The sequence below is a fragment of the Centroberyx gerrardi genome, chromosome 5 (assembly GCF_048128805.1).
Source record: "Centroberyx gerrardi isolate f3 chromosome 5, fCenGer3.hap1.cur.20231027, whole genome shotgun sequence".
Taxonomy (NCBI): domain Eukaryota; kingdom Metazoa; phylum Chordata; class Actinopteri; order Beryciformes; family Berycidae; genus Centroberyx; species Centroberyx gerrardi.
The window spans coordinates 26,319,379-26,332,719 of record NC_136001.1 but is presented as its reverse complement, the minus strand read 5'-3'; the positions used below and the strand labels follow the sequence as shown (position 1 = coordinate 26,332,719).

Sequence of the window (13,341 nt, the reverse complement as noted above, 5' to 3'; positions counted from 1 at the left end):
CAGAAAATCCCAGGTATGGTCATCTTCAAACAGGGAAATATCAGCTAAAATATGAAATATGTGAATTGTATTTTGTATTTTTTTTTTTAAAGGTAATGTTTTCCATTCTATCAATATCATAGCAAGAACAACAAGAGGTTGAGGGAGTCAGGGTCAGGGAGACAGAAGAGAGCAGCCAGACCAACCAAACCCCAAATCCAGACAGGACTCTGCACCACCCATGGCTTCACTAGAGCCATGTTCTGTTTATTTTATGTATGCAGCTGTTAGTGCTCAGTGTGATGGAAATCTTCCATCAAATTATAATAATTATATTAAAAAATACATTCAAATATGATACAGACGTGTGTTATGAGATCTTTAATTTGATAAATTTAAGATTCAAGTTAGTAAGAGTATAGCAATATATGCAGTGTTTGTGTGAAAAACTTTCACAATACCTGCCAAGTTATCACAGTATTTGTCATATGGCCTAATGTGTTTTTCAGGGTCAATAATGCTAAAAACACCATCAGAAATTTGGTTCATGCAGTAAAATTACTTGGATCCATAAAAAGATCTTCAATACTGCCACAAGTCATGTCATATAATTAATGCATTAAATTGCACATAGTGCGCAAAAAATCTTTTGCCTAAATGTCCCTACTTCTTCTAAAATGAAATTCACACCCTTGTCAGCAACAGTATAGCATACCAGTGTTTTAGCTATCTGTGTAATATTATGCCAAGGATATTTTAGACCATTAGGGGTGTTTGTTTAGCCTTAAAATAAAATAAAAATTCTCTAGAGAAATGCATTAAAATTAAGCATTTCGCAAAAAAAAATAATCTGCCGAGGAAGCATCCTCCATACCCCTCTACACCCAGTGAATGGCCACTGGCCACTAACACCATAGCAGAGAGAAACAATGGAACAATGTCACAAGTCAGAATGAAGACCTTAACATAGGACTCTGTCATAAAGGAATGTTGTCATGGTGACATTCCAGAACTCAAGGGACACTGAAATGTTTGTCATTCTGCACCAAACTATGAAACATAGTCACTATCATATCAAAAAAAAAAAAATTCTGCACCCAAACTAATGGACATTGCTTCAGCAGATGAAGCAATCTTTTCATATTTGTGGTCAAATTAAAATGTCAAACATATAGGCTAAATTTATAGAGTAAATTTGGTTAGACTAAATTGGACTTTATTAGCATTTCTGTGTGGTTTTGTGTCTTCAGCAGGTTCCTCTCACCAGCCCTTCTCCCCTCACACTCTGGCTTCATCGGAGGTGAGAGGGAAGAGGAGCAAGCTTCTCCTTTTCAGCTGTTCCATCTCTAAAAAGGAGAATCAGCACTCATCTACTGAGGATGAGGATGATGAATCCTGAGACTTCTGAATCTGACTCTCACGATGAAGACTTCTCAGGCTTTAAGGAATCTGATGAAGAGCGAAACTTCTCAGAGAAACGGTTGGGTGTAAAGGGGGCAGCAAGTACCAGCTTCCCTGTCTCTCGCGTCTCTCGTGCCAGCTTTTTTTTTAAGCTTTTAACTTTTTTTAGTTAATTTTGATAGTTTGGACTGGGTGGCGGGTTTGCTTCAGCGGGAGGCCAACCATGCCTCAACCGTGACCGTGGCCAACAACTCAGAGAAATTAGAGAAAGTTCAGAAAATAAATTTAAAAAACTAGTGTTTCGGTGGTGCACTGCACAATCACCGACGGAGAACCATAATGCTTGGACCACCGGAGGCACTATGCCGCTGCTCCGGCGGCAGTTCGACGGAGAAGTCTAATTCGGGCTTGACTTGACTTGCGACTTGTCCTGAAAGACTTGAGACTTGACTTGAGACTTGACTTGGACTTGCACCAAAGACTTTAAAACAGCTCTGCTGTCTAATAGCTGGACCATGAACACCTGTAGCCACACACTAATGGTGACTGCTAATAGAATAGATGCATCACTTCAATAACATTTAGTACGCGCGCACACATGCACACACACACACACACACACACACACACACACACACACAGTGTTATGGTACCTGTGGGGTGGGGTGGGAATAATAAACTCTGTTGAATAATTTGAATTGTATCAGTCTTCTAATTGAAGTATTAATTATCTTCTGGATTATATTGTAATGTGCTTTTACATTAGCTTGCTCTCGTGTGACTTGGTAGATGTGAAGGATGGTATTAAAAAACAGTTTTAATTGTGTTCAAAACTTAGGCCTACATAGTTTAGTAGTTTGTTTGTCACTTAGCATTTTCCTTTTTTGGTGAAGGTGATTTAGTCTACTACTACTTACTGTTTCCAAGAAAGCTCAACAGTGATGCCAAAGTCTGTAGAATTGCAGGAAATGCATTTAAAATTGGTAGTAAAATTTCCCCAGCCCCCCCCCCCCCCCCCCCCCCCCCCCCCCGACCTTCAGTTGGTCCCCCCCAATGTTTTAGACACAATTACGCCACTGCATGGACGTGTGTATGCCATTGTTGCTAAAACATTCTCTACTATGTAAACTGCACTAAGTAGAGCCTGCTGTTTATAATATTGTCATGTTGTGTCATACTGTGTATAGGAAACATGCCATAAAAGCAGGGAAATGGTTATATGTGTGGAAAGCAGATAGATTAATAGATACATACTGGAGAGAGAGACAGAGAGAGAGAGAGAGAGAGAGAGGGGAAAGAGAGGAAAGAGAGAGAGAGAGAGAGATCATTTGTCTTTTTTTTTATTTTCTTTCACTCATATAATAGCCTTCACACAGGCTTTATCCTGTATAATCAGAGAACCGGTGGACCATTCACGGATATGTGAATCTGCGAATGAGGGCGGTCATGGTCATGTGATCAATACGCATCGCGACGTCATGCGGAAGTGTTTCTGCCAAGATGGCAGCGTCCTTGACAGGCATGTTTTGATTTCAGTGGAGTGTCAAACATGCTCCACATTGGAAATTCATGACCAGCACGGCTCTATAGCAGCTGACAAGAGAAGGATTTGAAAACGGAACATGGAAAGAAGAGAGTTCATCGCGTCCCTGGTGGTAAACTGGCGATTTTCTCTAGATAATCTTTTAATCTTCACAACCAACCAACTACTACTTTTAACCACCACCTTCATCGGTTACTTGGATTTTGCAGACCGCCTTTACAACTAGTTCTGTATATAAAGTCATGGATATGTTTATGTTCGTGTGTTGCATATTGAAGTCCCTAAACAAATAGCTGGTTTGCTCTGTAGTAATTATAGTACGATCAGACATAAACTAAGAAACTCTCGACCACAAGGACCTGTTTAACCTACTGTACAGTTGGGCTCATAATATACTTAATACCTACAGGTCTACCCAGCTGAATCCAATATAGGTCCTTTGAAACTGAGCACACCCTAGAGACAAGCTTGAATGACCAATACAAAAAAAATGTCTGACAACCACTGTTGGGGGCTTGTCAAACATCCAATTACATGTTGGCATTCCACATCTGAAATTGGGGCTCGTTAATGTCCTCACTAATTTCTGTATCATTATCATGTAGTAATAAACCTAGAGTGAAAATGTGATTGTAAAGACTTGGAGAGCATTGTTGTGTTGCTGTTATTACTGTACTTGTGAAGACCAGTTTAAGTTTTTGACATGAGAAGTGTAGACTCTTTCATAAAGTAAGGACCTTTTCTGTCCTTACATTGACAATGAGCTATCATAGAGACATGGCTTAGGCTTAGAGGTAGAATTAGGTTTAGAGTAAGGACTACAGTAAGGCTTGTCTTGGTAAGGGTTTAGGGGTTAGCGAATGAATGTCCTCAATGCATAACTGCATTATGCATGTGTAGGGTTTCCTCCAGGTTCCTAGGTCAGGTGGCAGGCCAGGAAAGGCACAGAACACAGAGTTGAGTAGTGGAAAAAAATGTGTGTGCAGTGCAAGAAAACTCTTTTATTTTATCAGTTTGTGGTGTTCTTGTATGATGTACTGGTGGTGGCTACAAATAAGTGTATGTATTGCAACACCGAGGTATGTTTATGACTTGTAAAGTGCCTCACTGTCGTGTCTCCATGTCCCAGGGGGGAGGCTGTGCGGGGATGTGTGTGGACCTGACCCTCTTCCCCCTGGACACCATTAAGACCAGGCTGCAGAGCCAGCAGGGCTTCTACAAGGCCGGGGGCTTCAGGGGCATCTACGCCGGGGTCCCATCCGCCGCCGTCGGCTCCTTCCCCAACGGTAAGGCGCTCACTGTCTGTGACAGCTGGATTTATGTCCCTGTGATCTCCGACAGCTCAGCCATTACTTGTGAACAAGAGCAACTCTCTCCCAAAGCGAAATACCAGAGAACCAAGGCTCTTTTTTTGTGTGGAGAAAACCTGGAGCTACGTTGTTCGCAAAGTCTGTCCACAAATTGACTTGCACGGATAGAGTTTGAAGCGTTAATATCCTAAAGTTGTTTTGTTTGACAGTCACAACACATTCTAATGAATTTCAGACTGACTGGGTTTGTGGGACTGTGACTGTGGGTTGCATGGATCAGCTTTGCAGTTTACAACCAAATGAGCTTTATTTCATAGCATTGTTTGGCGCTATCAGATACAGACTCCAAACTGAGCTAGTATCCCCATGATATCATCTCAAGGGCTGACACTGTGTCCACAAATCCAGTTTCCTGTTCATTATTAATGGAGCAGGAGCAGGATTTGTTTCTTGATGAGATCATCCATAGCATCTTGGCTCTTTTGATTCTAGTCTTGGGGGAGACTTGCTCATGTTCATACATCTGGACTGATGTAAGATTACAGGAATAATGTGAAATGTGAATTTAAAATAGACTTTTTTTAAGGAGGTAATGTTAGTATAGGCACATTAATAAGTTGTGTTGTCTTTAAAAGGTTAAAATGTAGCTGTTATACCAAGACTGCTGCCTGACAAGACTGCTCAAAAGAGTTATGCTTCAATGTGTTGATAAGTATCTGTATTTGCGAATCAATAGACCATGCAGTCAGTGTTGACTGGTATGAGTCAATATGATACCGCCTTAGGGCTGAGCTCTTGGCTTCTTTCACTGAACAAACATCCATACTTTTGTGAGCATATCGGAGGGAGAACGAGGGAGAGTGAGCTTGAATGTCACAGTCAAATGTTCTCTGTTCGATCAGCATGGAACCCGTTTGCTGCAGTTTGCTAATGAATTCAACACTTGCTGCAGCATGACTGTTTTACTAGTGGGAGTCAGGACTGAACTCTTTCTGTCTGGGACACACATAACTGTCTTAGTTTTTATCTCTGTTGTGCACGTGTGCACACACACACACACACACACACACACACATACGTGCGTACACACCTCTGCTTCTCCCCTGTCAGTGGTACTGAGGGATATTAATTGCTGTATGCAGGTTGACTAATGGGCCTTAAACGGCTGTGGTTCTGCTTGGTTTCAGCCGCTGCTTTCTTTGTCACCTACGACTGCACAAAGTCCCTGCTCAGCGCCGGCGGCCTGCTGGCAGCACCTCACGTGGCACCCGTCACTCACATGTTGGCCGCCTCCCTGGGAGAAATAGTGAGTCCCACGTCTTCCTGTCCCTCCGTCTGCCTGCTTTTACCTCCTCTCCTGTGGATTTGCAGTCTTTTTTTTCACTCTGCCAGCAGACTTTCAAGTCAAGTTTATTTGTGTAGACCTTAATCATTCTCAATCATTTCATTCTTACAAGGCCAACAGCCTTTCATTTATATGCATTCATCGTTATTTCCCTCTTCTATCATGTTCCTATTCTTTCTTTCCCACCATTCCCCAGTCCCAAAATGAGCAACACCAGCATGGCTGTTAATATAATTGCCCTGCAAATTTCACAGACAAATATGTAAGGGGGCAGTAGAGGAGGGAGGGGGGCGGTGGGGATGTGGGGGGTGGGGCTTCAGAATGTGGTTTTGGCTGAGGGCCCTAGGGTCCAGCTGGGTGAGTTTAGGGGCCTTCCTCAGTACTGTCCCAGCATTTCCTCCACCAGCTGGGTAAATAAGATCTCATTACTGCCTATTGACTTATCTTCTTTCCCAGCTCAGGCCCCCAGACTCTGCCAATTTTGTCTGGGGAATTCGGGCTTGAAACCGATGAGGAGCGGTGCAATTTCCTCAGCCTGTCCTCTCCCAATCACTCGCAGTGAACCACGGAATCCGAGCCCTATGGGGGCGATGGGTATTCACATTGGCATGAAAAGGGGGAGAGGGATGGGGGACAGTAAGAGGGATGCCCCCTGCTAAACCACCCTTGGCTTGCTGCAAAATACTAGGTTTTCAGTATTCATGGCTTTTGGATGGATGTAATTTCCCTGGGTTTTGCATGTTTATGAAATGGGATTTTCCACATGGGTGGGTGTTCAGTGTGTTTGAGTATTCTGCGTTTTGGTGCGTCAGACTTTTGAGAATGTGAGGGTGCCGAGTCTCACACCAGATTGGCACAAAGTGAATAAGACGCGCATTTTATCTTGTTATCCCCACTTTACTTTGTATTTTGTCATCAAATTGTCACAATCAAGGTGGCAGTTATTGCAAAAAGGAGCGTATCACTTAACAATCTGGACCTTTTTCAACTTTTCATGTATGGCATATTCTAGATGAGTGTGAGAGGTGAGGCTGAGGTTGACGCTACCTTTAACCCTTTTCCCGCTGTCAGGGATTTGAGCACATCAAAGGCAGAAATCCTCAGAGTGGGGCTGAGCAGAGCAGGGGCGGTATCCCACTGCATTCTGGCTAGTGGTTACGTCTTGTTCAAAGCGAGTAATCTTCAGGCTTAGCCATGAAAGGCCTACCCCAGGACTGCCCCGAGTTGGATGCAAGGCCTAAACGTCCACACCATGATGCAATTGCTCCCACATACGACTCTCTTTCTTCCCTGCTAATAATTTGTAATCAGAGTTAATTGCACAAAGACACAAACTAAGAGGCACATTTTCTCTCTGTTCTCCTTGTGTCATCCGCAAGTGGGCTGGCATGAATCTCACATCATTCACGTAATATTTCAGCCTTTTCATCCTTTTCAAAATGGGCCTATGAGTAAGGATGGAGGGGAGATAGTTTAAACTTGAGCTGTAAGCTACCTGACCAGCAAAGGCATCATTACCAGCTGAATCAAAAGCCGAGTGTGTGTATCTTCCAGGTTTAAGCCTGCGGTGCTCCTCTGGGTCCTTCTCCGCCTCTTAAGAAAAACAGGCTGACTTTTATACTTCCTATTTCAGCGTAGAATGTAAATTTATGGCAGCCTAGTGTTAGCAGGTACAGTTCTCTTATTCAGTGGTATGAAGTCTATGCAGTTCAGGGCTTATGCTGGTTAGGCACACATGAAAATGATGCACGAGTCCAGGCATACACACACACACACACACACACACACACACACACACACACACACACACAAACTGACAGGTCTTTTCTGCCCATCTTCTATCTCCGTCCCCACCTCCGTCCCTACCTGCAATGTATGAATACAAATCAGATTTACGTCAACATAAATGAAAACTCCAGATTTTCATTAGCATTGGGTTTCATTTTCCACTCTACATTTTTTGTTCTAGCCTGGCAGCGTAAGACAGGGTCACTTGTTCCCATTTTCTTTCTCTTTTGCTCTCTCTCCTCCTGTCTCTCTCTTGCTGGGAGCAGCTGGCTGCAGGCATGCTTTGACACACAGGAACTTTGTGAAGTGGAGAAGCAAGTTGTCATGTGGTCCTCATCCAACCCCCCACACCCCTACACACACGCACACACACACACACACACACACATACTGCGCCTTTCCCCAGGAGTCCATTTAGTTGTGTTTTACCAACTGTGCCCACTCCGCAACATTCACAACAAAAGCTGTCTGAAGCTTAATGCTTCGCTAATCCCCTCCCCAAGCCTCCCTAAATGCGCTCGACTTGGCGCTAACGTACAAGACGCGGACTTTAGTCAAAGTCTATTATGATCATACCAAAGGGGGTTGTGGCTCAGGCTTTATTCTGCACAAGGTATGAGATGGGAGTTTATAGAAGGAAAAGAGAGCACTTCTGCACACTTGAATCCATGCAATTTTCATCTTTATAACTAAGCTTTCAGTCTAACAGATGTCATCAGAGAGGTTAGGCACAATGGTTAAGCACATACAACAACAGCGATTGGCAGTATTGTGAAATATTTGCGAGAATCATCACCTACAGGAAAAACCTAAATAAGTTACTTCATTAGATTCAGATCTTAGACGTCAATAGTGATCGCAGGGGTTGAAAGACATAAAACATAGAAAGACAGAAATTTACCGGGGTAATGTAGTCCTCTTCAAATGTCATTCGGAGCTAATGTCATTTGTATAATAACACTGAGATAAGGATGTGTCAGATGTATCAGCCAAGTGCTGTTTGTCAAAGTGCTCGAGAAAAACCGAGAACAGGGAAGGAGACATTCAGAAGCAGCAGGGAGAAGGAACTAGGCGATGAGAGAAATCCCTCCGCCAGCAGCGTCCCGGTGCTTGTGTGACTGCGGCCGTGGGACGCTCCTATAAAGAATGTGTAAGCTGATGGCGTCTGTCAGGCTCTAGCAGGCTGTTATCCAGCCATTAGATCAGATTTATCTTCATTCCCATTCGCCCGACGTCTGCCCTGAAAGCTCATTTGTCAAGGCCAGGCGGCGGGCTTCTCTCGCATCTATAAACCCCCCACCACACGTCCGTGGGAGGATGTACTGGAAAATACAGTGTGACATGACAAGATAGGGGGACAGAGGGAATGAGGGAGAGAGAAGGAGGAGTTTTTGGGGGAGAAACTGGCAGCCACTTAAATTGGCACAGAGAAATAATCCATGCATCGCCTTCAAGCAGCGCCACGCTCTGTGATTTATTGGCTGTTGTTTCGAAGTGGGAGACGCACAGTGTCCTCGTCTGTTCCCGTCTTTTTCTCACCTTTTTTCTTCCCTCCCTCCCTTCTTCCTTTGTTGTCCCTTGCTCCACTCTTTCTTGGTATCTCAAGGCGTTGGACTCCAGGATTAGGCATGTGATCAAAACCCAGCAAGTCGGGAAATTGGTTTTGCCGCACATATTTAGTATGGCTCATAAACAGCGAACAGCTTCAACATGTGATACTGCCATTCAGAGGGAGTGATGTAGATTTTGTGGTAGATGCAGGTATTATTGTGTTGACATAGGAGATTTTGGATTTGGATTTTTTTCTGATGGGGTTTTGACTTTCAGTGGGCAGCCGCAGAACGGCCATCATGGAAGACTTAAGCATCAGATGTAACAGGATCTCAGCATGTATGGAGTTCTTGTGATGGTGTCATGATCAATTAGAGACGTGTGTTGATGTATTATGTTAAAAAGATGGAAGAGTTGAACTCGTTCACCTGATCCGTTGGTACAGACCTCAACTGAACTGTTTATTGCTCGAGCTGACATTCTAGCCTACTATTTACACAGAAGAACATGGTTGCACATTATGCTCTGTTGTCCTTTCCACAAAATTGGACATTTTTCTCAGTACTCTATCCTGTGGATAGACTGCAGCAATTATTTAAGTGCATTGTTGCAGATTCTCTGTCTTGGTGGTCAATGCCAGTATCTTTGAATGCCAAATGATCCAATTAGTTGAGTCTTTATGGGGTGTCTGGAGAAAGGCCCATAACTGTTGTTCTTGCCTGTATGTTGTTCTTACCTGTTGGCTCTCTGTGGTGCCAAATGGTAATCTTGGCCCTGACTGACCGACCACTGTGTCCTGATGGCCATGAGCAGGAAAAGAAGGATGGAGCAAGGGAGGGGAGGACAGAGGGAGGTAACGACTCAATCTGCGGATTGATTTGCTGGCCATGCCGATAATGTGCTGCGAGTCTCCGTTAATTTCCCATTCCGTACCGCGGTTTGCCGATGATTGAACGCCGGCGTCTTACCTTGTTGTTTGGCGGCCAGTGCTGGAAATTGAAAACACGGTCTGTCATTTGGATTTACAGCGACGGGCCAAGGGAAACTCACAGGCTCCAATCACAGGCAGGCAGCCTTCTAATTAACGCTGCTTGACGACTCCAAATAGCATGTAAATAAAGATGAATGGCAGCGGGAATTTAAAAGACCGCCAATGAGTTTATAATAGGTTTACAAGCCAGATAGAGGGAGGAAGGTGCTGAGAATGAAGGGCAAGACAGAGTAGGTGAAGAGACAGGCGTCTGTCATCCTGACAGCCTCCCACCTGCAGACCTCTCCGAAACGTGAGGTAACAAGCCTGACTTGTAACAAGGGACACTTAAACCTGCCCTCCTTTTTTCTGTTTCTTCCCTCCTCTTGCTTAAAAGACATGATAGCATGCTGCCTCTAGATTCCCTGACACAATGTGACTCTATAAAGCCCTATTAATTCAGTCTTTCTCCGGCCCCACCCCTAGCTTAGATCGCCCTGATTCATCACCATCGTTTCCCCCATTTACCACTGGCTTCAGAGATCTGAAATGGCCTCGGAGGCTGCATGCTTTATCTTCTATCCACTCAACATCATTTTCCCCACCCCTAGGCGTGCAAATTACTTCCAAATAAACAATGTCCCTAATTTATTTGGTATAATCTCTGGCTCATTCTGCCCTCTCCTCTGCAGTGACAGGAGAGGAGAGGCCGTCTCAACTCCAGGCCCCCCATCCAATTACATCAGTAATTACTTGTCATAGCCACTTTCTTTCTATTTAGCCGCCTTATTCTGGTCCTTTGGAGAATTGGGTTGGGGAAAACATGATGTACAATGTATCATAAATGGTAACTCGGCCAAAGGGAGAGCAAATGAGATCTCTGAGATGGGTCCTGCCAGCTTAGTTATCACGAGGATGGCATGCAGGTACCATTTTGGCCACTTGGTGGTACTGTTGTACCATGGTTTACATAGAGAACTGCTTGAAAATGGTCATACTTACCTGAAATACCAAGAACTGCATATTCTCCATAGACACGTATTTAGGTCCTATGTTCTTTGTTCTTAGATACTATAATCTAGGTGATGACAAGAGAATGAGATTTATTTGCTCATTGTCTATTGAAAAAGAGTCAGATATTTAAGTGAAACACTACAGTGAAGCTATGAATGCAACCGACTAAATTCTAAAATTTCATAACACCTTGTGGGAGCTTAGCCCACACAGGTTCACATGGTCACAGGTTTTGGCTCCACAGCCTTCATCAGAATCAACCCTTCAGTTTGTGATTTAAATTAACTTGCAGCACCGTTGACTTGTCCTTTCCCCCTTATGTACTTCCCATATATTCATGTTCAGGCTGGTATTCATTCAGATTGTGTGAGCTGCCCTTGGTGTTTATCTGACAGAGGAAACAACCCTCCAGTAGCTGCCCCCCCCCCCCCCTCACACAGACAGAGTATGGCAAAAGAGCCCTATATCTTCTGGGGCCCATCTTCTCTGCCACCTCTGGTAGGAACCAAATGCTAAATCAGTATGGATATTTGAATGGAGAGAGGGCGAAACAGGTAAGGGGTGCATTTCATCTTTATTACAGTGCCTCCATCACTCTCTCTCTTTCTCCCTCTCCCTCCTTCATGATACCGTGGCGAGGGTGGCACCGGCAGACTGGCATCTGTACGACTGAGGGGAGTCGCAGCAGGGGGGCAGCTCACCAGTCGCTCCATAAGATTGCTTGCCATTAGCCGGTATTTCCGCTCCGATGCAGGATAAATGGGAAATCAAGTCGCCAGGTGGGCAGCCGTGCCTGCCTGCCCGCCTGCCTTTAGGGCGATGGGAGTTATGAAGCATAAATATTCATGTCCGTCTTGAATAGCTGTTGGCAGTCCATATTTTTGTTGACATACGGAGGTTGGGCTGGAACTTGTACCTGGGAGCGGGGTTACTGAGGTGTGTGTATCGGACTCTATCAGTGTTTGATGGAAGTGCATGTGCTTTAGACACAGATGCACTGATAGCACTGCGACCATTGTACCTGTTGCTCAGGTGTCATGTCCGGTGTGTGAGCGTCTTGCCATATCGGTTTGTTAATTGGCCCACTGGTACACTAACTCAAGCATTTGTTAGCTCATTAGCTTGCTGTAATTGCTCTCCTTAGGCCATGCCTTGTCATGTCTGCCTGCCACTTTGTGTGTACAAACAAGGGCAATCTAGCATTATGTACAGAATATATCTACTGTGCCTTTTTAGGTGTCTTTTAGGTGTTTTGAGTCACTGGAAATGGTCTTTCTTGAATAACGCTACTTTTAAATATTATTTTCCGGACATTCATGCATTGTTTGGCAGTCTACAGTGCAGAATGAAAGGAAAGAGCGGTTATGATATGAAAGAAAAGTCTTGAGGCGTTTCAAATCCACAACGTAGCAAGTGTGTGGTATGTGTCCTTGTAGTGCCATTTTAAGGGGCCCTATATGTTTGTCTTTGTATGTGTGTCTGTAATGTGAAGGTGTGTATGCGTTGTGTGTTCGCACAAATGTATGTGCACGCCTGTCAGTGTCTCCCCTGGTGTTTTGAGGGTTTTTAGGTATTCAGAAAAAAAACACTTTTGTGGCTATCTGTTTTACAAGGCATGTTAAAGGCTGCCCATGCTCTTTCCGTCCTGTAGGTGGCGTGTCTGATCCGGGTGCCCACAGAGGTGGTGAAACAGAGAACCCAGGCTTCTCCTTCCTCCAGCACCTACCAGATGCTGCTGGCTACACTCCGAGAAGAGGTACACTACAGTCAAAGTCCCTTTCCTCTTTCCATATAATGCTCTCACAGGACGATACAAAAAAAAAACATAGTTGAGTTGTCCAGTGGTTATTGTGAGAATCTTTGGTGTTTTAGTAATACTTTCTTGTGTTATCCTCTGAGATCAAATATATACATTTTTTATCATGTATTTTTCCAAATCAAACCCTCAGCTAAATTTTAGAGACCTATAACCTAACCTACAAGCACACACAATTTACAATTTCTCTCTTTTCTCTGAGCAGGGTGTCAGAGGCTTGTATAGAGGATACAGGAGTACAGTCCTCAGAGAGGTAGGATTCATTTTTTTTCTCTCTTTCTTGCTCTCTCTCACTCTGTGTGTTTCTCTCTGTCATCCTCTATTAAGAGCGATCACAAACAAATCGACAAACCATGTATAATACCTGTCAAAAAATCACGCTATGCTGCCTGTCTTCATACTTTGGCAGTAGGTAAAGTCTGAAGGGTTTAGAAGCACATTTTATACATTCTGTAGAATGCGTAAAATTTCAATTTCATGAGTTGATACCGAAGACAATTACTTGACTCGTGGAAAGCCGTGTAGTGAATTCTTTTGATAGGCTAGAGGAATATTGAGGCTTTCCACTATTCTGATTGAAGGCATTTTAATTTCTCTCGGGCTCTATAGAGGTTGGAAATATTG

General features: G+C 43.9%; 1 protein-coding gene across 1 annotated transcript in view; it reads left to right on the top strand.

The window, feature by feature from the left end:
• Positions 1-2,889: 2,889 nt before the first annotated feature.
• slc25a26 (solute carrier family 25 member 26) overlaps positions 2,890-13,341 on the top strand; it is a 50,232-nt gene continuing 39,780 nt past the window's right edge. Inside the window, exons 1-5 of the mRNA XM_071915620.2 lie at positions 2,890-3,035; positions 4,053-4,209; positions 5,421-5,539; positions 12,553-12,657; positions 12,923-12,970. Coding sequence (XP_071771721.1) covers positions 3,003-3,035; positions 4,053-4,209; positions 5,421-5,539; positions 12,553-12,657; positions 12,923-12,970 — 462 coding nt within the window. The 5' untranslated portion in view covers positions 2,890-3,002. The remainder of the gene's footprint in view (positions 3,036-4,052; positions 4,210-5,420; positions 5,540-12,552; positions 12,658-12,922; positions 12,971-13,341) is intronic.